Raw genomic sequence first — 21,070 nt, 5'->3', positions numbered from 1 at the left:
AGATGAGGAAAAGCAGATTGGGAGGTTTTAAACAACATGAATAAACAGAATACATTTGTGTCTGAATACCAGGAGAATGTCACTGAGTTTGGAGTTTTGGATCTTTTCTTCCTCTAACCTTAACAATCCTCACGACAAGGTTCAAACATTAGATGGTGATTAGGAAGTAAGGATGGAAGTAAGGAAGAAGGGAAGGAAGTAATTATTAACACTAACAATGCTATTGTATGATAGAGGAGTTCTGCAGCCTCATACCTAGTCCGTGGAAGTCTATTCTCCTGCGTGTGTCTACAAAGTTGTGTTTATGATCCATCCTTCAGAGTCTTTTTATTCTTTCAAAGATTCTTTCGGTGAGACTTTTTGGCTCTTGTTGATTGAAGAGACCGTGGATTCACCCTCAGAAATTTGTGGATCTGAGGCCCATGGGTTCCATCCACACAGGACAGTGGGGACAGCGTATGCCCGAAACTGAAAGGACCACACAAATAGTGTAGTCAAATATAAACACAAAGTGAAGAAGTTGTGAAAATATATATTTTTTTCTTTTTCCTGTATGTAAATATAAAAGTGCATGCTACTAGTTTACCTGTCTGTTCATGAATATGTATATGATGGGGTTGTAGACAGTGCTGCCTTTAGCCAGGTAAACAGGTATGGTAGCTATAATAGGGTCAATGTACAGACTAGAGTCCAGGATGATGGCGAGGGCCATTGCAGCGTATGGCAGCCAGGTCATCAGAAAGGCCAACACCATCACCACCACCATACGTGCAACCTGTGTCTCCACTCGGTGTGTGCTGCCTGCCTCAGAAACCTGCAGCTTAGTCACCTACGTAACCAAAGTACAAGTAAAAATAGTTTTCAAGCCAGCAACATATTCATTATTGAGTGTTTTTGGCAGCAAACATACAGTATATGTCTTTGCTCACCTGACGGAGGGTCCACAGGAGTCGGGAGTAGGACACCATAATGATGGAGAATGGAATAACAAAGCAAAGGAAGAAGTATAAGATGATGTAAGACATGTTCCCCACATCCCGGCTGTACCAGTTGGGAGCGCAGGAGGTCTGCACCCCCTCCAGCTCATAACTTCCCCAACCGAACAATGGCGGGGTGTTCCACACAAACGACCACACCCAGGACAGTACCACTCCTGCGACAGCATGTCTGAGGAAAGACGGCACAGACTTTATGTCACAGGAAGGTCTTTTGTTCTTTGAGTGAAATGATGATTTTCACCACTTTACCTGGTCTGGAAGAGGACAGCACCCATGGGGTAACATACCACGAGGTAGCGTTCTACAGAAATGACTCCAATTGTACACAGGCTTGTTATTCCTAACAGAAAAGAAGGTTTAGTGAAAAACTGTCCGGTGTTGAGCTTTGCCGAAAAAACTAGATTCATATACAGCGGTAAAAAAGAAGCAAAGTACATTGGACTTAATGTGTATGAGTTTATTATTAGTATTTCCACATTCACAAATGAATACTTTTACATTATTACATTTGAGATTAAAATAGTGGTGCTTTTATAACTGTTAGTTTGAAAACTATTTCCCATATTTGACTCATTAATGTTTTACATTCAAAACACTAATAAGCTTATAAAACATTGTCAGAGATTTTTTGGCCTGATTTTTTTTTGTTACATTTAACACAATTTCTTATTTCTAATTTGGATCCTTTGTTGACTTTTACATGGGACTTTGTGTTTCTGTCCAAATGACCTTTTATTTTGTTGTTGTTTTTTTCCCTGAACAATACTCGAGTAAAGGTAGCAAATATTTATTTAAAAAGGTCAAAATCAGGGATGATTTCAAACAAATGATCAGAGCTGTGCAGTTTGACTGCCTAATGCAATTCTACAACTCATTCAGCAGACTCTTATCTAAAGTTATGAACATCAAAGAGTAAATACAAGACAAGCAAGGATCAACAGAGGAGGAGACACACATATGCTTTTTGGTTTTGAATCACTAAATTGAATCTATCTTCATCAACAACTGCATTGGCAGCTGTTTTTGAGAGCTCTCATCAGTATCAAAACCATCCTAAATCTTGTCATTATCAATATAATAGTAGCACTACATAGAGCAGCGATATAATGTTCCATTTCTGTATCAACATAACAATGTATAGTATATAATGACCATTCAGCTCGTGCTCTAACTTGTAACATTTGTAACAAGAATACTTATTTATAATACTTCTAATACTTATTGTTATATACATACTAAATACTTATTTTGCTGCAGTGCAAATTAACTTAGGCCTAACAGTGAGTTAAATTTGAACATGGAAACTTTTCTGTTGTAAAAAAAAGTTTGATGAATGTTTGCTGACTTACCAAAAAAGGCCACAGCAAAGCCCTCCAAGGTGCAGCCCACGCGTCCCAGGCTGAAGTAGCCCATGGCACTGGTTATTGTGGTGGGGATACCTCCAAACAGAGCACAGCCCAGGTCACATATGGCCAGGTTTACCAGAGCATAACTAAGCGGCTGTCTCAGCTGCCTGTGCCTCACTGTCACCACGATCACCAGTAAGTTGAGGACGATCCCGGCCCCAGAGAACACCCCCATGATTACAGCCAGTATTGTGTAGCCAGTCTGAGAGAGAAGCTCTGTGTTGACTGAATTGGGAAAAGTTGAGGAGTTTCCATGTTGGACAAGGTGCTCCATTTTTCTCTCACTGTAGATTATGTGATGGTTCTAACTGTTCCCTGCTGTGAGATAAAAGTGTCACCAGTCCATGTTAGAGTTGTACACAAACCCAATCCAAGTCCCAATGCCGACAATGAAAAAAAACAAAAAAGAAAACACAGCTTCACACAAATGTAAGAAAGGCAGGGGTATAGACAACCAATGCAGTCTTACTAAATTGGCACTGTGTTTGCTTCTCTGGTGCAGCTGGAGGCAAGAGAAAGGAAGGCAAGACACTCCTAATAAGCCGAGTCAGAGGAGGAGAGGGGCTCTAAACCATGACATTTAATTCTTGAAACCAAATCCACAGATCCGGCTTGTGATGAAAATAAGTCTGCCTAATATCCTGTAAGACTGCACTTTCCATGATTGGATCTACAGCTGCTCTTTGTAATGAAACAGGGATTCAGTCACATAATATGGTATTTAGAATCTGGCTTAAATACATGAAGGTTAAAGGCAAAGAAGGAGTATTAAAGCATGTTAATATCACTTATCTTTGTATTATGAATCATGAGACTATGTAAATAAGTAAATCATTTCTATCCCTATCTGTCCTTTGACAAACTGAACATCTCATTGGGTAGACTTTACTTATAATCCTCAACTCTGAATATCAGAAACGTTCAGTCCAAATGAGCACATTTAAAGATGTTTAAAGATAAATTCTACATTATAACTTAAATTTACTACAAAAGGCAATCATTAACATGATCACTTTTCTGTCAAACTGATCCCGTAATCTGAAGAGCAAAGCTGATTACATTATTAAGTCATGTATGTTTTCTTATTTAGGCTAACTGAAGCCTATATTGTAAAATAAACAAAAACAGACAGTTTAGCCTCAATGTATTATGTTTACGTGGTTGATTGAAAATGTCCCTGTTTTTTATAGTGTTATAACATTTTTATTTTAAGACTTCTTCAATTTGTTTAAGACCAAGTGATGAGTGATGAGTAAACTGTGATGAGTAAACTGACCAGTAAAGTCAGAGCAGTTCTCCTCCTGGCCACCAGAGGGCAGTGTGAGCTGCAGCTCCAGCACGCATAAAAGAAACGGAAGATTAATACAGTAACGTTTGCTCGCTGGCAGTAAACAGTCCATGAAACATGGCGGCCCCCGTGAGGAGAGCAGCACACGACATCGAAACGCGAAAGCGGACCGATGATGTGCTTCTGTCGGATGGGATCGAGTTCAGCTCTCTGCTGCTCTCTCAGGCCGTGCTGGACGGACTCTGCGCCGCGGGCTTCCACAAACCTTCTCCGATCCAGCTCAAGGCCATCCCGCTGGGCCGCTGCGGACTCGGTGGGTACCTTAGACTATGATCTACTCCACGTTTAAGAGAGTGTTTTAGAAACAGCGTTGTTTTTGTCTTACATGTAACGTTTGTATTTATTATGCAGCGGCTGAACGTAGTTTCAGTAGGGAGTCATCATAGTGAAAAACTGTAACACATTAACACCTGTCTGCAAAATGAGTTAAAGTTGACTTTGAACCTACAACACAAACACTCACACTTTGGAGTATGTGGTGCACCACATACATGGTGTTTGAAATGTATAATCTATAAACATGAACCGTGTTCAACTTGCTTCTTGAATTGAGCTACAGTGTATACAGACACTGCAGTGACGTCACTACATGGGCGTGATCGGAAGCTTTTATAAATCGATTTTGTTTCATATCCATAAAAAACAAATGGGCCAAAGCTGAACCAAACATGGCACTTTTAGAAAAGAAATACTTCGTTATCCTGCCACAATCAAAGATATTTAGAATAACAAAGCTGCCAAAACATATACTATCATGGAGAGATATTGTGGAAGTGATCTGTAAAGTCCTTTTCTTTTTTTGTTTCGTTCTTTGCTGTTCACTGTACCCCCTGAATATCTTTAAGTATGTGTCGTTTTATTTGATATTGGGTTTTTTTCTGTATGTAAGAATGTCTGTGTATGTGTTGTTTATTGTCTGTATGTAAGTTTGAACAACAATACAAACAATAAAACAATACAGAACAATAAAAACAGTTCTCTAAATTGATGAACAATAATTAGATAAAGGACATTTTTTTAAGATAAGATGTCAGACTTTTGGTCATTTGGTCTCTGTCTTAAAGAAAAGTATTTTAAATTAAATCTTTCGTAATTCATCATTTAAAGAACAATACCAAAATACTGATTGCTAGTTTTCTTTGCTCTCATCGATCATAGACGTTATTTATTTTTGCTTTCAGACTGTTCAGACGGTTCAACAAAAACAGCATCAAATGGATGTAGAAACTACAGAATATTTTCTTAATCTGATTTAAACTAGCAATTGTGTCCTTGCAATTGTCTGCGTCGCTCAACATGTCAAAGGGATTTCTTTTAAAATCGTGTCAGTATCAGAATTCTTTTTTTTTTTGTCATTGTTTCTTTTTCAGAAGCACAATGAAATTAAAGAAATAAATAAATAACAGCTCTCTTGAAAAAAGGAAACAGTGCAAGACAGTAAAAAGAATAGGTAGTGCAATGCATATGTGCAAATATATAAGTATATTGTCATGTGTGAATTAACGCTTGTTGCTCAGTGTTCACAATAATGGCTAAAATATTTAAAATTGTCACTGGGATAAACATTATTTTCCTTGATATTAATCCCATCTTCACCAATAAAATAGAATTGGCACATTGATTTCCTACTTTCTGGAAAGTCTCAGAAAATTTCTCCTTGTAAATCATCTACTCTTTTATCAAGTTCTAGCTCACCTGAGCCAGTCACATGGTGTGACACAGTAAATATTCAGTATTACTTGACCCAGTCAAATTTATGAAATTGTGATTTTGATTATTTTGCTGATTTTGTGCGTTGTCCGTTTGGCGTCTGCTGTTACAGATTTGATTGTTCAGGCCAAGTCTGGCACGGGAAAGACGTGCGTGTTCTGTACCATCGCTCTGGACTCTCTGGTGCTTGAGAATCCTGCAACTCAGGTGAGAATATTAACGTGGCAAGAGGGGAATATTAAGAAAATGAATTATGGGAATTCATGTATTTAAAGAAAAAAAAAAAAAAATTAGGCATCTTCAAATGATTAAAAAAAATAGCTTGTTGTAATCCAGAACTTTTTTTTTAAAGTTGACCATTTGTAAACAGTACTCCAACAACGGATGGTCCTGATAGGATAATATCTTTGGCTTTGAGAGACAATGTAAAATTTTAACAGCTTAATGTCAAAATTGTGAAAGAGGATTTGAAAAGAAGCCGAGGTAGGCTGGTCTTACTGATGGACTGGCTGCATTCTCGTGCACTCTAGTCTTATTGTGTGTCGGGTCTTAATGATTAGAAGCCCCTCAGCACCTGCCTTTTCTTTAATCCTGTACCAATCAAAAGTAAGTGGTTATTCACGTCTCCCCCTTTAACCACTTTTAGGTTCTCGTTCTGGCTCCTACACGTGAGATAGCAGTGCAGATCCACTCTGTAGTGATGGCTATAGGCTGCGCCATGGAGGGCCTGGAGTGCCACGTTTTCATCGGGGGCCGGCCTGTAGGCCAAGATAAACTCCATCTCAAGAAGTGCCATATTGCTGTGGGCTCACCTGGTAAGAGGCATCACCTGCTCATGGGAACCGTCGAGCTTTTTTACTTGTGTTTTGTAACCATGCTCCTGGTTGTGCTCATAGGTCGTATTAAGCAGCTTATCGAGCTGGGCATGTTGTCCACCGCCAGCATCCGTCTGTTTGTTCTGGATGAGGCTGACAAGCTGCTGGAGGAGGGCAGCTTCCAGGAACAGATAAAGTGAGACCCCTGATCGTTCTCAGCTGTTTTAGCTACACAGTGCATCAGCAGACCTTTTTGACTCATCCGTTACAAAATCACGAGAAGAAGAATTCACGGACCTTTCTTGCTCTCGTCTCTACAGCTGGATCTTCTCCTCTCTGCCTACAAACAAACAGATGCTCGCCCTTTCTGCCACCTACCCAGAATCCCTTGCAGAGCACCTGACCCGTTACATGAACGAGCCCACTTACGTTCGACTCAATCCCAGTGACATGGGCCTAAAAGGTAAAATCCTGATGGACTTGGTGATTTCACTGTACCTATACGCAAGGCAGAACTTGTAATTGAAAGACATTAAAGCATCACTTCAAAGACTAAAAATGATTGGATCTATCAGATACTGCATGTCTGGTTTACACAATAAGCCATACAGTATCAGCAAATAACTTATGTCCTCTTGAACAGAGGGGTATATAAAGAAAGGCATTAGTTATTTCATGTTGAAGTAACATGATGTGAGTAATGATGTCCTTGTGTGCCCCCTGCCAGGTCTGAAGCAGTACTACAAGCTGGTACAGTCCCATCCTTTACCTCACAAGGTGTTCGAGGAGAAGGTGCAGCACTTGCTGGAACTTTTCAGTAAAATCCCATTTAACCAGGCACTAGTGTTCTCCAACCTACACACAAGGTGACGCATGGTTCACACGTTTACTGTAACGGTCGCTCGTGCACTTAATTAGATTTTTTTTTTTTTTTTTTAAACCGAGATAAAAGGGAAGCTGTGACTCCTGGCATTATTTTTTTTTAAAATTTAGTAGTGAACATTTGCTCGACCTGAAATTTTAAAAATGTTCCTCTGATAAATGTTGTTGTTTCTCTCCCACAGGGCTCAGCACCTGGCTGACATCCTGTCCTCCAAAGGCTTACCTGCTGTTTGTATCTCAGGTGGGGGGAGCCTTTACAAAAATACAGTGGCATGTATGAACAGAAATTAAACGAGTGGTATTAAATAAGTACCGTAACTTTTCAGAAGAAAAAGGAAATTCCAAAGGGTTTTTGAGGAATACTTTGTGTGATTGAAATAACTTGCATACAGCTGATGTGATTGAATTGTTACCCTGTTTAATGACACACAGGAGGTCTGAGTCAGGACCAGAGACTTGAGGCGATGTCCAAACTGAAGCAGTACCAGTGCAGGGTGCTCATCTCCACTGACCTGGTGAGACAAACGCGTCCTCTGCATGTTCTGCTCCCGATATAGCCGCCGTGTCCAGCACTCTGGGCCTCAGTTCTGTGATCAGCTTCTGTTCTTTAATCCTGTTCCTTTGTACTGTCAGACTTCCAGAGGTATAGACGCAGACAAAGTCAACTTGGTGATCAACCTGGATGTGCCGCAGGACTGGGAGACCTACATGCACCGAATCGGACGAGCCGGCCGCTTCGGTCAGTCTCAAATGCACGTCGTGGTTGTAGCTGATTTAAACAGTGCGGGGTTGTAGCGTGATGTGCAACATTTACCTGCTTTTGTTGAACAGCAGATGGCCTTGTGAGGAGGAAAACCTGGAGGCTTTGCGTAGCAGTTGCAGGGTCTTTCCTCTGTTTGAGAAACATTTAATGCAAAGAAAACTGCACTCTTTTCCAATCAAGTTGGACTGAAACCTCCAACTTCATTGACTTATATTTCAAAATATCACCCTGAAACGATGTATTTTTAAACATTGTTGAAACATGTTTCACTCAAAAGCATTTGTTAAAGTACATTGTTGCAGAACATTTAAAAAGAGTTGCTCTTATGCTGGTGTAATATTTGTTAAAAAAAAAAAAAAAAACCTTCACGCCTCTGAAGTCCAAGCAGAGGCCTTTACTAATGAAGCAAGTTCAAAACACCCCGGGTATCTTTCAGCTGTATGGCTTCACTAACTGACACTGCCTGAAAAAGGAGATCACATGAAGCCTTTTATTGACTCGATCAGAAAACCCAGAGTTAATAATGAGCACGTTTCACATGAAAGGGGAGGTGTCGCCTTCATATAAACTATCACAATCAGGAACAAGCGTTACACGTTACAAACTCACTGCAAACTGTGATTCCAGAAAAACATGACGAGGTAAAACACATCGACTATACAGACTGAAACAGACAAGTTGCAGCAACAATTGCTGGGAGAACTGGCAAAAAAAACAAACAATTGCTGAGTGTGCAAAAGCAAACTAAGAATAGAATTTAATGATGTTTAGTTATTATTTATATTCAGTATTATAACTCCTGTTTATTTCCTTAATGAATTGTTTTCTCTTGTGTGGCATATCTGACTGTTTTAGATGTAACATTCAGCTGCAGCTCGGACGGCATTCAGAGCTTTAATAGGCTTGAAATGATTATGAAAACAGAGCGGCAAGTTTGTTTATTTGTATATATTAAATGTAAGAAAAGAAGAAGCCTTTTGCATTCTGATTTAGTTTTGGATGTAGGGTGATAACTGTAAAGCGTATATAATATAGAGTCTCTCTTCCTCCTCTCTCACAGTCAGCTCACAGGCCTCTGTGATCAAAAGATCTGATTGGGCAGAAGGTGGAGTTTCAAACAGGTTGATCTCTTATCCCAAACAAATTGTTCCTGAGCAGGTTAGGCGTTCAGCAGGTGTTGCCATGGTGATCCACCCTGGTGAGAAGTGAACACGTGTAGTCCTGAGAACACAGAGTTAACACTGAAGTTACCTCATTGACCAAAAATCCTGTTTCGTAGTGCAGCGACAGGTGTGACCTGCAGAGAAGGTCAATTGGTTCCTAATTGTGCATTTAACTATCTGGACCTTGTGTGAAATCTCCCACACAGAATGTATTTGTTCATTAGCTTGCGCACACCATGCTTCCCGACACACAACTCACTGCATTTGTGTTCTAATCCGGATTTCTTGATGTTACAGGCACTCAGGGGCTCGCCGTGACCTACTGTTGTCATGGCGAGGAGGAAAACAAGATGATGGCCATTGCTCAAAAGTGTGGCCTGAGTTTATCTGTGTTGCCATGTGAGTATCGTGCTAGATGTCTTCTTAAAAAAGCCTCTACAAATGTTATTATGCATAAGTAGTTCCTTTCTCATCCGTTTTTTTTTTTTTTTTAGCCATCTTGGAGCCTGGTTTGATGGACGAGCCTTGCGACTGGGACGTCTGCACCAAGGCCTCCGCGCCAGACGCTTTGTCCCAGCTGTCCTCCAGGACAGAGAAGAAGAAGCGTGCCAAGTCGGTCACAAATCAAGAACAAGAGCAGAGCAGTCAAAGGAGGCCAGAGAAGCCCAAACCTGCACCCATGCTGGAAGCACTGCGCGAAGAGATTCCCAGAAAAGTACCTGCAGCGCCGACTCGAAAAGAGCTGCAAGACGCTCTACCGAAGATCCCTCCCCTCAGCTCGTTCAAGACTTGCAGGTCGAGGTTCATGACCTTAGAGGAGGCCGAGTGGGACTTTGAGAACTTCATCACTAAGGGGTTGGGTAGATCAGTTGAGGTCATCAGGGATTTCAGAGGTCAAGGGGACGGTGGCGCAGACGATCAGAGTGGCCACAGAGAGTCTGTCATGCTTCACGATGACGAAGCTCAAAGTTTCAAACGAAAAGGAACACAGAGAAAATCCACCCTACAATCAGATCCTGGTCAGATAAAAAATGCCACAAAAGATGAAAAGAATGCGCTATCTCATCGGCAAACTGACACCAAGAAGGCCCCCTCTGCGTTCAAACCCAGGGTTGAGGCAACAAAAGCGGAGGTTTGTACATCCTTTGCACCAGAAGTGTACAACCAGACATCCTGTGCATCAAACGGGAGAGCTTTCTCTCACTCCCCTGAGAACTATAATCATGTAACGGATGTTAAATCCAAAAGGAGACCCAATCAGACGACTCCGTCAGGTAGTGGAACTAACGCATCAAGAAAGACGGAGAAAAGGAGTCGGTACATTTCAGAGGATTTGAGCAGAGAGCAAAAGAGAGAAAGAGATGATGATGATGAAGAGCATGATGCTGATGAAGAAGAGGAAAACTCGAGTGCTGACGAGTACTGGAGAACCTGCTACAGGGCCTGGAACGACTACTACTCCTCCATGTCTCCTTTTCAGGACCAAGGTTACCAAAGCTACTACAGCATGGCACACAACTGGATGGCAGCTTATCGTATGAATGCTGTCTACATGGAAGAACTCCTGAAACACTGACTGATCTGTACTGTCTATGTACAATCACAATGTCTGATTTTTTTTTTTTTGCAAAAAATAAGAGTGAGCACTTCGGGTCTATTATGTTGCACTTGAATGAATTCCTGTTATGTTCTGCGTTTCTTTTCCTCTCACTAGTTTTCTAATAAATGACGATGTGGAACATCTGGAACGGTGCGTTATTGATACATAATGTGAACATGCATTTTCTTCTTATTGCATTGTCAATTAATTGTCTAACATCTGTGTTGCTAAGAGACAAAGGTGAAGAGGAGGGGAGCTAAACTGTGCAATTTTCTTTACATAACCTCTTCAGCAGGGTACAGCAAGGTCAGACAGTTCCACGTTCTCCTGATTACAGACCAATCAAGCAGCTACAAGCCCAATCAGTGCTGCTCCACACAGGCAAACACACCCTTGAATAAATTAGTTTATTCTAGGGGCCCAGCACAGCTTTCCCCCCTTAGTATAACCATGTGTAGCTCATCATGCTTCAAATTAGAATCACCAGGGTTCGGGTTGTGGACAAACAGGAGAAGAACTGTCACTAAAGGTGAAATCATGGACGCGCACACGCCATTGAATGAAACGACGTCGAACAATCAAACTATCGTGGATACCATGTTCTTCATCTTCAACTGCACGGTCTTGACGCTGACATTATTCTTGGGGTTACCAGGGAACTTGTGGGTTTGTTGGGTTGTTTTCAGGACAAAGCGCTTGCAGACGTGCAACAACGCACTGCTGGTCAGCTTGGCCGCCAGCGACCTGCTGAAGTGCTCCGTGGACACCCCGCTGCTGCTCTTCTCTTTGCTGCGATTCGGGAAGGACAGCCAGGTGTCCGTGTCTGTGTGCACCCTGCAGCAGTTCACGTACGCGCTGTGCAGTTGCGTCCAGCTGCTCACGCTGGTCGGCATCAGCGTGGAGCGCTTCCAAGCCATCGCGTTTCCTTTCCAAACAGAAGGGAGGAAAACGAGGATCCGCGTGTGGATCCTGTCCATCTGGTCATGCGGCCTTATCCTTGCCATCGTCTCTCTGACTCTGTCCAAAAAAACGCTTTTTTACATGCTGTGCCGTCCACAAGTTGCTGCTCACTCAGACGAGCGTCCTCAATACAGGGGTCCATTTGGACCATATGTTCTAGTTCCAGTTTGGGTTCTTTCTCTGACTGTGATCGTTATCCACTACGTGCGGATATTAAAAGTTGTAAGGCAGCATCGAAAAAAAGTTTTTAGTCGTGGAGTCCAGCTGAGGCCCACTGTGTCTCGGCACGCGTGGGGCTGGCTGAGCGTCCCCGCTTCAGCACCGCGGACAGCTCCGCAATCCTCCTTTAAGTCTCTGGCCGCTGAGGGGTCCGGCTCCCGGCTGCCCCCCCGCCGGACCGTACTCCTGGTGGCAGAAGCCAGCGGTCCCTCTGCGGGCTCGTCCACGGCAGGTGCCCCAGAGAGACATCCGGATATTGTGGGTGCGGTGTGTCTCCTCACACCAGGAGCCAGAGAGCGAGGGAAGAAACAGATGGAAGGGAAACTGGCAAAACGTTTCGGGTATACAATCATTGCGTTCACGCTTTTCTGGGTGCCAATGGTGGTTGTTTTGCTGATGGACGTCAATTCGTGGCAGGACAAGGACAAAGTGAGTTACGCTTGTTTTCCACAGCTATTATTGCAGTACAGGCATGAAACAGCAACTAAAGGAAGACTCTCAGCAATAAATTGTCTCAACTTGCCAGGGTTCATTAACCTTTTTAAATCAATCTTAGAAAGACCAGAAACATTCGTACCCGCCTCAACATGTTTCCATTGCAACCTAACTAAACATGCTCAACAAAGTCAACATTTTAACCTGTGTATTTTTGCTAAATAATTTAAGTTAAATGATCCATATTTATCCATTCCGACAACATAAAGATCATCTTGATATCTTAGTTAGGATTAGCAATTCTCTTTTTAACTCTATGACTGATGCATCAAACAATTGAATGAACAGATCATAATTCATTAACATAAATAAAGACCAGGGTAGATAATGTATAAGTCTGGCAGAAGCACTTTGAACTGGTATTCTCTGTAATAGCATGTTGTTCATCTCTTTTTTCTTTTTTTTTTTTTACCACAGTTGCTGATGGAGCTGGAGACTTCAGCGATGGTGTTGAACTGTGTGCAGGCTGCAGTGGATCCACTCATCTATACTTTAGTCACTAAACAGTTTCGCTCTGAACTCAGCAAGATCTTCTCCTCCATCCCCGGATGTCCCTTAAAATTGAGGCCTTAAAAGAGTCCCTGCTTGAACGTTTGGGTCACACAGATTGCACCTATGAGAATTGAAAATATCACAGTCCCTATAGATGTACATACAACTGCACATACAGAGTGATTTAGAGGCAGCTGAAGAATAGAGCCCACAGATTATGTATTTGTGGCAGATATAGATGTTTTATCAGGCGTTTCACAGTCGGGACACAAGACAAGGTCATAAATAATATCCAACACCTGACAAAATACGCACAGCAGTAGTCTCAACAACGACAGGTGGCATAGTAGGGCAAAGCAAAGAGTGAGAGGAAAATTGATTGAGCCCAGAAAAGACAATCAAAGGAGAGTACATAACAGAGAAAAAGAGACCAACACAATCCCAGACCTCTGCTTTTGTTTGCAAATCAAATGCGACCCTAAGACACTTTGAATGAATATTTGTGACACTAATTCACACTGTCATTTCAAAGTGCAGCTGACGCAAAAAAACAACTGTCTTGAAACAGAGAAACATTCAATACATAAAAGAACATTTTCATCCTGATAACAAAAGATAACAGGGAACCTCCCCTCTGCCAATACCTACTTCAAACGTTTATTGTAGTTCCAAAAGATTCTAAACGTTGGACTTGATGCTGTGAATATGAAGTCAATGTCATCAACCTGAACCTCTCTTTAAAATCACGCTGAAAAGCTTGCCTGCACTTGTCTTTTATTAGTTTCACTCTGGGTAAATTTGCACACAGTCTGAATTAACACTAAAACTCGATCTAGGCTGCTGTAGTCACTGTGCACAGTACTAAATGACCAGAAATAGTACTAGGTCACTGCGAGGAATATCAGAGGTTAAACAGAACCTGTTTGACAAATAGTTCAAGGGTCAAGACTAACCTCTGGATCCGAAGGAACACAAGCGAAAACAGGAAGTCCCAAGGGACCTCAGAACCTTGACGTGATGCACTGATATGGTAGAAATTTGGCATGAATATATTTCCACCCACGCTGGTGGACATGGTTATGATGTTTGTTTGTTTTTTGTCTTTGTACAAATGCACGTGTAAAACTGGTTAGGCGCTTCCATGTCACAATCTCAATTGAGTGAAATGTTTTTTTCTTTAAAAAAAAAAAGATACATTTTGCTGCTTATTTTTAAATACAATCTAATTATACTGAAAATAAACCTGTGTAACATCAGCTACATATGCGCAGACATAATATTCAACCGATTCCACTATTGCTTTTGAAATATGCTCCTGGCTGATATGGAGAGTATGCTGAAAGATGGGCGCACCTGTAGCCCTATCTGTGTGCTCTTGATCAACATTTGACTTCATCTATGCAGAGCAGAAGTAAGTGCTTAGCTTAGTGTAACTTATCTCATCCTCCTACAGACATATCTAATTTGTCTGTGTAGCTGCTGGATGACATTCAAGAAGAAAGGCGGCCAACAGAGAGGCATCAGCTGGGAGGTCAGCAAAGCTGAGAAAGGTCAGCATCCATATTAGAAAGGTCAGCTGTGAAAGCATTTCATGATAAGTGGTACGAACGTTACATGTTATGACTATGGGTCGAGAGAACAGATCCAATCACACGTTTCTGGTGACAGGGACCCATGGATGAGTTATCCAATGTCTACCACGTCTCTGGTGTCACTGTTAAAACAGACTTCCCTTTTTTAAGTTCTCCATAAGTTAAGTAAATAAAACAATTTAAAACACCAAGGAGGACAAAAAGTACAAACATCAAGTTTCCTAACCACATAGAGTACACATACCCCACAACTTTGGAAAAATGCCCGCTGAGATCAAGGAAAGAAAGAACGTTGACAGCTATAAAGACTACTGAAAGCATACTGTTCACACAGGAGGAAGGGGTACAACAGGACAACAACAAAAGTGAGATAGAGAGAGCGAGAGAGAGAGAGAGAGCGAGAGAGAGAGAGAGAGAGAGAGAGAGAGAGAGAGAGAGAGGGAACGAGAAGACAGCTTCACTAGTTCTGCCAAACGATGGTCAAATATTACAAAATATTCTATTAACAATATTCACAAAGAACCTGGGCTCAGAACAGATTTGTGTCAGAAATTCACAGCATATGCCTTGTGCTTTTATCTGTGGTGGTTTGAATTGAAAATGTTCTTTTGTTGTTCTTTGATAAAGAATTTAGTTCTTTGAGGTCTGTCAGGGCTGCAGCAGCCAAAAGGTAAAACGATGAGGAAAGAGAGAAATTAAGAAAACCATGAAACAAAGTACTCTTTAAATACTCAGGCACATATTGTGTAAAAGGCTTTGGAGCTGAGAATTTCAGACAGAAATGTGTTCGATGAGCCCTTCAGAGTGGCAGCTAGTCAAATATACCATATACTGAGCCATAGAGACTTCCAGGAGAAATGGACATAAACACACACACACAGAGACATACACACACAAGCGCACACACACACACACACACACACACACACACACAAACAGACACACACACACACAAACACACATACCTCCTATCCAATACATTACAATTCCTCTATCTAGCAAAAATTCACATAAACATCTGAAACTCATTAGTTATGTCCTCAGAGACACACCAATCAGAATACATCTCATAAAGAGTTTTTTTTTACTCAAGTGGAGTATTACTCAACCTGTATGTATGAAAATGGTGGATTATTAATCTATCAACAGGTTAGTGGACCGAAAAAAACAAAACAAAAAAAACCAGGATCAAATTATGTGTGAAAAAAAAGCTTCAATAAGGTTTTGTTATTTGAGTTGTTTAACGTTTTCCTTATGTTTGCTGCTAAAAAAAGTCAAACCAAAGCAAAAATCATATAAAAGGTGCTTTGTGCACAGTAACACAAGAAATACTCTGGGAGGCAACTCATGCCTCCTCATCTAAAATCACTCTCTACACATGTTCACAGCTCTTTCATCCACACACACTTACATCTGCGCACACATGTATGCCAAACACCCACTAACATGGATATACTGTATCTAAAAGCCATCCTCAGTCTGTAAATGGAGTTCGTGTCATTACAGTACATGGCCAGCAGAGGGCAGGCTCCACCACGGCAACAGTAGAACTCTAAACGCTTTCATCTCTATCATGCCCAGTCCTCATTTGTCCCCACTCTGTCTCCATGAGTCTTTATCTGTTTTTCCACTACCCAAGTCTTCACAGTGCCGATACCTTCACAACATTCTGGTGGGTGGGGCCTGCGGGCAGGTGAGCATCGCCCTCAGGAGTGGTCACTGGCGGTGTGGGAATGCTGATGATTGCTGTAGTGATTTGGCTGCTCTGGCAGTTCAGGGAGGCTTGCTCGTCTACTCGCATGTTCAGACTGGAGCGGCTTGAAGAACGAAACAGGGAATGAAAATCAAGGCTTAGAATTAATTGTCTATACAGATACACTTTGTTCAAAGGTCACATATTATGCAAACTTTTAGAACACGATTAAGTGTCCCTCGACAGTCTAAAAAAAACTGCTCAAAAAAAGGCTGTTTTAGAGATTTCCCCTTCCTGACGTCACAAAAGGCAGTGACCCCTCCCACATGTGGGTGACACTCCCAAAGCTAGCTGTTCATTCTGCCCTGTGTCTGCCTTTCTACCACAAACAATTGGGCATGGTCCAAGAAAGCTCAAGCCACATCCCTTCAAGAGAAAGGCGTGGTCAGAGACAGCTAATTTGCATTTAAAGCTACAGGCACAAAAACAACCTGTTCTGAGCAGGGCTGAAATAGAGGGGTTAATAGGTATGATTAAATACAAGATCAAGAAACTTTACAGGCATGTTTTGGGAAGCTACACTTGTTCGGAAGTTATCCAAGACCTTAAGGAAGGTGGGTGGGTGTTTGTAAATTACTGGTTCAAGTTCTGGTTGGAAAAAAAGAGTATGTGTGACTTGTAACTCGACATCATAGCAGAGAGACTAAAAGTTTGTCTTCCCCTGTCATTGCAACAATTGTTCTCACCTCGTGCTGAGGGACTGGATGTGGATCGTGCTGAGCTCCTGCAAACCTTGTTGATGCGTGTGTGTTTGTTTCAAAGGCTGCATGTGTGCAGGAGCGCTGGTGTTCCCTAAAGGGGAGTGATGCTTCTTGCTTCGGCGGGTGCAGCAGGTGCCCGTCACGCCATCCTGGCTGGAGAGGGAGGGGCTTCGAGATGGGTAATTCTGCAGTCCTGAGTCCAGATAGCTCTGCTGGTAATACTGCTCGTCCACAAACTCGTGGTTCTGAGGGGAAAAAAAATAAAATAAAAAAAGACAAAGACACGAAGACAGAGAGGGAGTCAACTGTTTACTGTGATTTCTTTTTTACATGTAAAGTGCTTTTGACCACTCGTAAAACCGCTTACAAATAAAATGTATTATTATTTATTATTATTATAAAAAAGAATGGACGTTTTCAACATTTTGATTTATGGCCATGTACTCATAGAAATGGAACCACAAAAATGGTCCCTCTGATATTCAGCCCCTGTCAGCTGTGTTGGATCTCATGGCTCACTGATTAGGTAACTAATCAACTGGGCTCAATTGGTCATTTCTTGAAACATCACACACTATAAAGATTAAACTGTTCACTCTGTCATGGTTTGTCATCATGTTTCTTATATTTTCAAAACTGTTTAAGATTTTTGTGCCAGACTTTAGTGGCAACACTGGTTTACTCTCACTGGTATTGAAGAAGGTTCAGCCAAGACTCTTCATCAGGAAGCTTAGCTCCTTTGACATTAGCTAGCAAGAACATTCTTCAGGTTTTTTAGCAGGGTATGTCGACTAGTGTCCTGTTTGATGCTGTGCTGGGGGGGGGATTAATAAGCTGATCAAAAAGGCTGACTTTGTGATTGGCTCAATCACGAGGACCAAACAGTTCTGATCTTTGAAGGCACAGTGTTTTAATCGACAGAAAATCTCCTTCAGTGACTAGTGATGCCTCAGTGAATAACTTAGAAGGTCTAATCTTCCAGCAGCAGTCAGATATTGTAATGAACATTTTTCATAGTGGCTCTGATTCATGGTTGTAAATTTGTGTCTCAAATTGTTATTAATGTGCTTGTTGTGTATTGTGATTGTACTGCCTACTGTATGTTGTTTATTGACCAGGTGGCAAATGAGTTTACCCGCTGAAGATGAATAAACTTTTTCACTTCTAATTCCAATTCCTCTTGAATTAGAGGCCTTTTTTCTAAAACAGCACAGTTTTAGAAAAAAAGAACCTTCCAAAACGTCACCGCTCATTACCTGCCTGTCTCAAAAAGCAGACAGGTAAAGTTGGCTTGTAAACAAATAATAAAAAAAGGAGTTAGCAGATAAAGAGACAGGTATTTCCATCTGGTGCAATGCAAAAAAAAAGAGGCTGAATAAAAGAGTAAGTATCAAACTCAGAGAAAAAGTAGAAAAACACAAGACTGCAATAACTGAATGTAGCTCCTCTGATGGAAGTGAGAGAAACGCATCCTTATCTAGTCAACTTCAAAGGTGAAAACAACGACAGCATTGCTTTTCAAGCTTGTTTCAGCTGCCCTTTCACACTGAAGTTTTTAGTCACGCTGACAGTCATGTGGTTCATTGTTAGGCTTATACAAGGTAAAACATGACCTTGTGTGTGTGTGTGTGTGTGTGTGTGTGTGTGTTACCAAGCATTGAGATGTGTGAGGCTGAAACAGACAGCGTTACTGTATTACAGACGGGCAAACAAGCGTGCGTCACGAGAGAGATTCAGTGTACCGGACTTAATGTCACCTACCGTATGCTCATGCACACTAAACACTGCAGAGGTAAACACATAAAGCCTGGCTGTTTGTGATTTAAATCTAGAGCTAAGGCTAAAACAAGTGCACAAATGATTTGACAATTTGAGGTTATCCACGTTTTTTAAGTTAATATTTTAAAATCTGTTCAATTCTACTTTAAATTTTGAAGCTGTTTCATATAAACATCAGTTTTAATGTGTGTGTTCGTGTGCACTCACAGTGGTTTTCTCCAGACAGTGCAGCAGGTGGTGGTGCTGGCTCTCTAATAGAGAGGTAGACTTGCTCAACCGCTGGTCATCCTCCATGGAACTCTGTTACAAACAAACAGACACACACACACACACACACACATTCAAATGCAAACAAAGTGAAGGATATGCAACTTCTTTTAGTAAGTCAGTGATCAGGTGTTGAAGGTGGGCGGATTGTTGCTACTAAGTACCTGATCACAAAGGTTCATCTTGTATGGGAGTTGCTTTAAGTGGAGAAGGAGACAAAAGGAGAATAGACAGGTAGAGTTTTACTGGTGTTGATGTTTCAGCACTGAAAACAGACACCTGTCAGGTTGCACACACAGAGGACGTCAATTTGTAGACCCTGAATGGCTAATCTATTAACATCAGAGGAGCCAGGGCATTGATCCGGGCTGGACAGGATACTAGAAGTACAACTCTCTCCTAATAGATACAGTGCATACAACTCATAGAATATTCCATCCTGACATTTTACCTCCTCCTATGTCATTGTAAAAGCTAGCTCCAGGCGACCCCTTAAACTTGTTTTCCTCCTTCTTTATTTAGCCTGTAGCCTGTTTATTTATGTGTGTCTGCGTGTAAAATTGTGTGCTCTTATTTGATTTTTTTTTTTTTGTCTCAGTGGCGGTTTGGGTGCGGGGCTCATTTCTGTGTTGCAGTGAGGTGAGTCAGAGAAAAGTGAAGTGTTTTTGAGCATGGTGGATCCTTTAGGAAAGGAAAAAGAAAACTCATTTGATTCTAAATAATAAGCGCTTTTCTGCTTCTGTTTGTCATTACATATTGTATGTTTGGATTGTTTTCATTAGTGCAACAAATCATTTTAGGAATCAAACCTCTCCAGAAGTAAAACTCTTAAAAAAATAATTGAATGCTTTAAACTTTATGAACTCTGTTTCTTGGGATATATCAGGAAAAGATACATTAAGTTAATATTTGAATAACCAAATATACCTACAGCAAATCTAAATAAATTTCCTGCTGCATAATTGTCATACACATTGGTCATAATAGTTTTATAATGAGCCGAAGAAGACGTCAGTTCAGTGAATCGCAGGATGCCATCATGGTCCTGTCATAAAGAAGGCAGTGATTCACATATAAAGACTTTCAATGTGTTGCATCAGTCTTTCCCTGCTGAGTGTGTGGTCGTGCTGTTTATGAAACAAAGGCAAAGAAATACTGCCCTGATCCTGCATGCTCCACAGCACCGCCGACAGGCAAGTAAAATGCCATGTTTGGAAGATTTGTAGCAGCAATTTTCTGTTGGTTAAGCGGGCGGCTGGTGCTCTAAGCAGAAGCGTCTTTGCTGAGCGGGTACATTCCCACTCTGATGACTTGGTTTGTTCTCGCCAAGAGCACTCACCTGTGTTCATGCTGCTTATCTGTACCTAACACAGCAGTAAAACACAGGTGTTTAGGTGGGGTTATTTCAGTCTTTCTCTATACATAGAAGTGCAAGTTCATACCAGCAGTCTGTCTGCGGCTCAGCACCCTGGTGGCTACCATACTGTGCAGACTGAGACAGCTTGATCTGCTGTGTGGCTCTGCATGGTGCAGTGCATGTTGTTTGTAAACAGCTTCCTTCCCATCAAATCTTAGCTTAACTACAATTCACATTTAGCTGAGCAGTCATACATCTTTAAATAAGCTGTTAAAAGGCGGCGGGGCGCAGGCTCGAGCCTCGGCATGGACCAAGTCTGAAAATTGGTCTAGTAGCTGGAGAGGTGCCAGTATACTTCCTGAGCACCGCAGAGGTGCCCTTGAGCAAGGCACTGACCCCCCCCCCACCAGACTTTAGACAGAAGCAACTAGTATGAATGATTAGATTTCACTGTGACTTAAAACTACACAAAATGAGTAGTAAGGATATCACTCCCCAATATTCATAAGGAACACTGTGACGCTTACATTGCATATCTTTTTTTTTGTTCTTGCTAATAAATGTGTGTGATTCTTCAGTGTGACATTGCTGATCCGTTTTATATATTGCTCTATGAAGTTCTTAAATGCCAACATTAGCTTTTATTAAGCTAAAAAAAATGGCCACGGTCGCACAAGCAGTATGCCCTCCACAACGAAATGAATCTAAACTCTAACTGATCTTTATCGGGAAAGAGTCTGTAATAAAACACACAGAATCATTCTTGTTGG

The 21,070-nt window shown here is 41.5% G+C and overlaps 4 protein-coding genes across 7 annotated transcripts in view; 2 read left to right on the top strand and 2 right to left on the bottom strand.

The window, feature by feature from the left end:
- Positions 1-210: 210 nt before the first annotated feature.
- parapinopsina (parapinopsin a) lies at positions 211-3,180 on the bottom strand. The gene is made up of 5 exons (XM_079360228.1): positions 2,348-3,180; positions 1,248-1,338; positions 930-1,167; positions 587-829; positions 211-468 (listed from the first exon to the last, which is right to left on the bottom strand). The coding sequence occupies exons 1-5, from the start codon at positions 2,676-2,678 to the stop codon at positions 328-330; spliced, it is 1,044 nt and encodes a 347-aa protein (XP_079216354.1). The 5' UTR covers positions 2,679-3,180; the 3' UTR covers positions 211-327.
- Positions 3,181-3,748: 568 nt separating this feature from the next.
- ddx20 (DEAD (Asp-Glu-Ala-Asp) box polypeptide 20) lies at positions 3,749-10,828 on the top strand. The gene is made up of 11 exons (XM_079358537.1): positions 3,749-4,005; positions 5,575-5,669; positions 6,109-6,277; positions 6,359-6,473; positions 6,598-6,740; positions 7,005-7,143; positions 7,342-7,400; positions 7,592-7,674; positions 7,793-7,898; positions 9,383-9,484; positions 9,580-10,828. The coding sequence occupies exons 1-11, from the start codon at positions 3,810-3,812 to the stop codon at positions 10,659-10,661; spliced, it is 2,289 nt and encodes a 762-aa protein (XP_079214663.1). The 5' UTR covers positions 3,749-3,809; the 3' UTR covers positions 10,662-10,828.
- A 117-nt stretch (positions 10,829-10,945) lies between these two features.
- On the top strand, positions 10,946-13,277 carry LOC306833346 (D(2) dopamine receptor-like). The gene is made up of 2 exons (XM_079358552.1): positions 10,946-12,293; positions 12,777-13,277. The coding sequence occupies exons 1-2, from the start codon at positions 11,136-11,138 to the stop codon at positions 12,930-12,932; spliced, it is 1,314 nt and encodes a 437-aa protein (XP_079214678.1). The 5' UTR covers positions 10,946-11,135; the 3' UTR covers positions 12,933-13,277.
- Positions 13,003-21,070, bottom strand: part of kcnd3 (potassium voltage-gated channel, Shal-related subfamily, member 3) — a 176,511-nt gene continuing 168,443 nt past the window's right edge. For all 4 annotated transcript variants that reach the window (XM_079358542.1, XM_079358540.1, XM_079358541.1 and 1 more), the window contains 4 exons: positions 19,108-19,140; positions 18,884-18,976; positions 16,883-17,142; positions 13,003-16,260 (listed from right to left, as the gene is read on the bottom strand). In XM_079358542.1, the coding sequence (XP_079214668.1) occupies positions 16,086-16,260; positions 16,883-17,142; positions 18,884-18,976; positions 19,108-19,140 (561 nt within the window). In that variant the 3' untranslated portion in view covers positions 13,003-16,085. The remainder of the gene's footprint in view (positions 16,261-16,882; positions 17,143-18,883; positions 18,977-19,107; positions 19,141-21,070) is intronic.

Source organism: Symphodus melops (genome assembly GCF_947650265.1).
Source record: "Symphodus melops genome assembly, chromosome: 13".
Classification (NCBI taxonomy): domain Eukaryota; kingdom Metazoa; phylum Chordata; class Actinopteri; order Labriformes; family Labridae; genus Symphodus; species Symphodus melops.
Note: the sequence above shows the minus strand (reverse complement) of the source record. Positions and strands in the feature narration are given on the sequence as shown.

What these genes read in the sequence shown, in the direction of transcription:
- parapinopsina (XM_079360228.1), bottom strand. Translation starts at nt 2,678, where the DNA reads ATGGAGCACCTTGTCCAACATGGAAACTCCTCAACTTTTCCCAATTCA. An exon ending in GCTGTCCTCTTCCAGACCAG is followed by an intron (nt 1,168 to 1,247) that starts GTAAAGTGGTGA and finishes GTCTTTCCTCAG; the next exon opens with ACATGCTGTCGCAGGAGTGG. An exon ending in ACATATTCATGAACAGACAG is followed by an intron (nt 469 to 586) that starts GTAAACTAGTAG and finishes TGGTCCTTTCAG; the next exon opens with TTTCGGGCATACGCTGTCCC.
- ddx20 (XM_079358537.1), top strand. Translation starts at nt 3,810, where the DNA reads ATGGCGGCCCCCGTGAGGAGAGCAGCACACGACATCGAAACGCGAAAG. An exon ending in TATTGCTGTGGGCTCACCTG is followed by an intron (nt 6,278 to 6,358) that starts GTAAGAGGCATC and finishes TTGTGCTCATAG; the next exon opens with GTCGTATTAAGCAGCTTATC. An exon ending in TTCTCCAACCTACACACAAG is followed by an intron (nt 7,144 to 7,341) that starts GTGACGCATGGT and finishes TCTCTCCCACAG; the next exon opens with GGCTCAGCACCTGGCTGACA.
- LOC306833346 (XM_079358552.1), top strand. Translation starts at nt 11,136, where the DNA reads ATGTGTAGCTCATCATGCTTCAAATTAGAATCACCAGGGTTCGGGTTG. An exon ending in CGTGGCAGGACAAGGACAAA is followed by an intron (nt 12,294 to 12,776) that starts GTGAGTTACGCT and finishes TTTTTACCACAG; the next exon opens with TTGCTGATGGAGCTGGAGAC.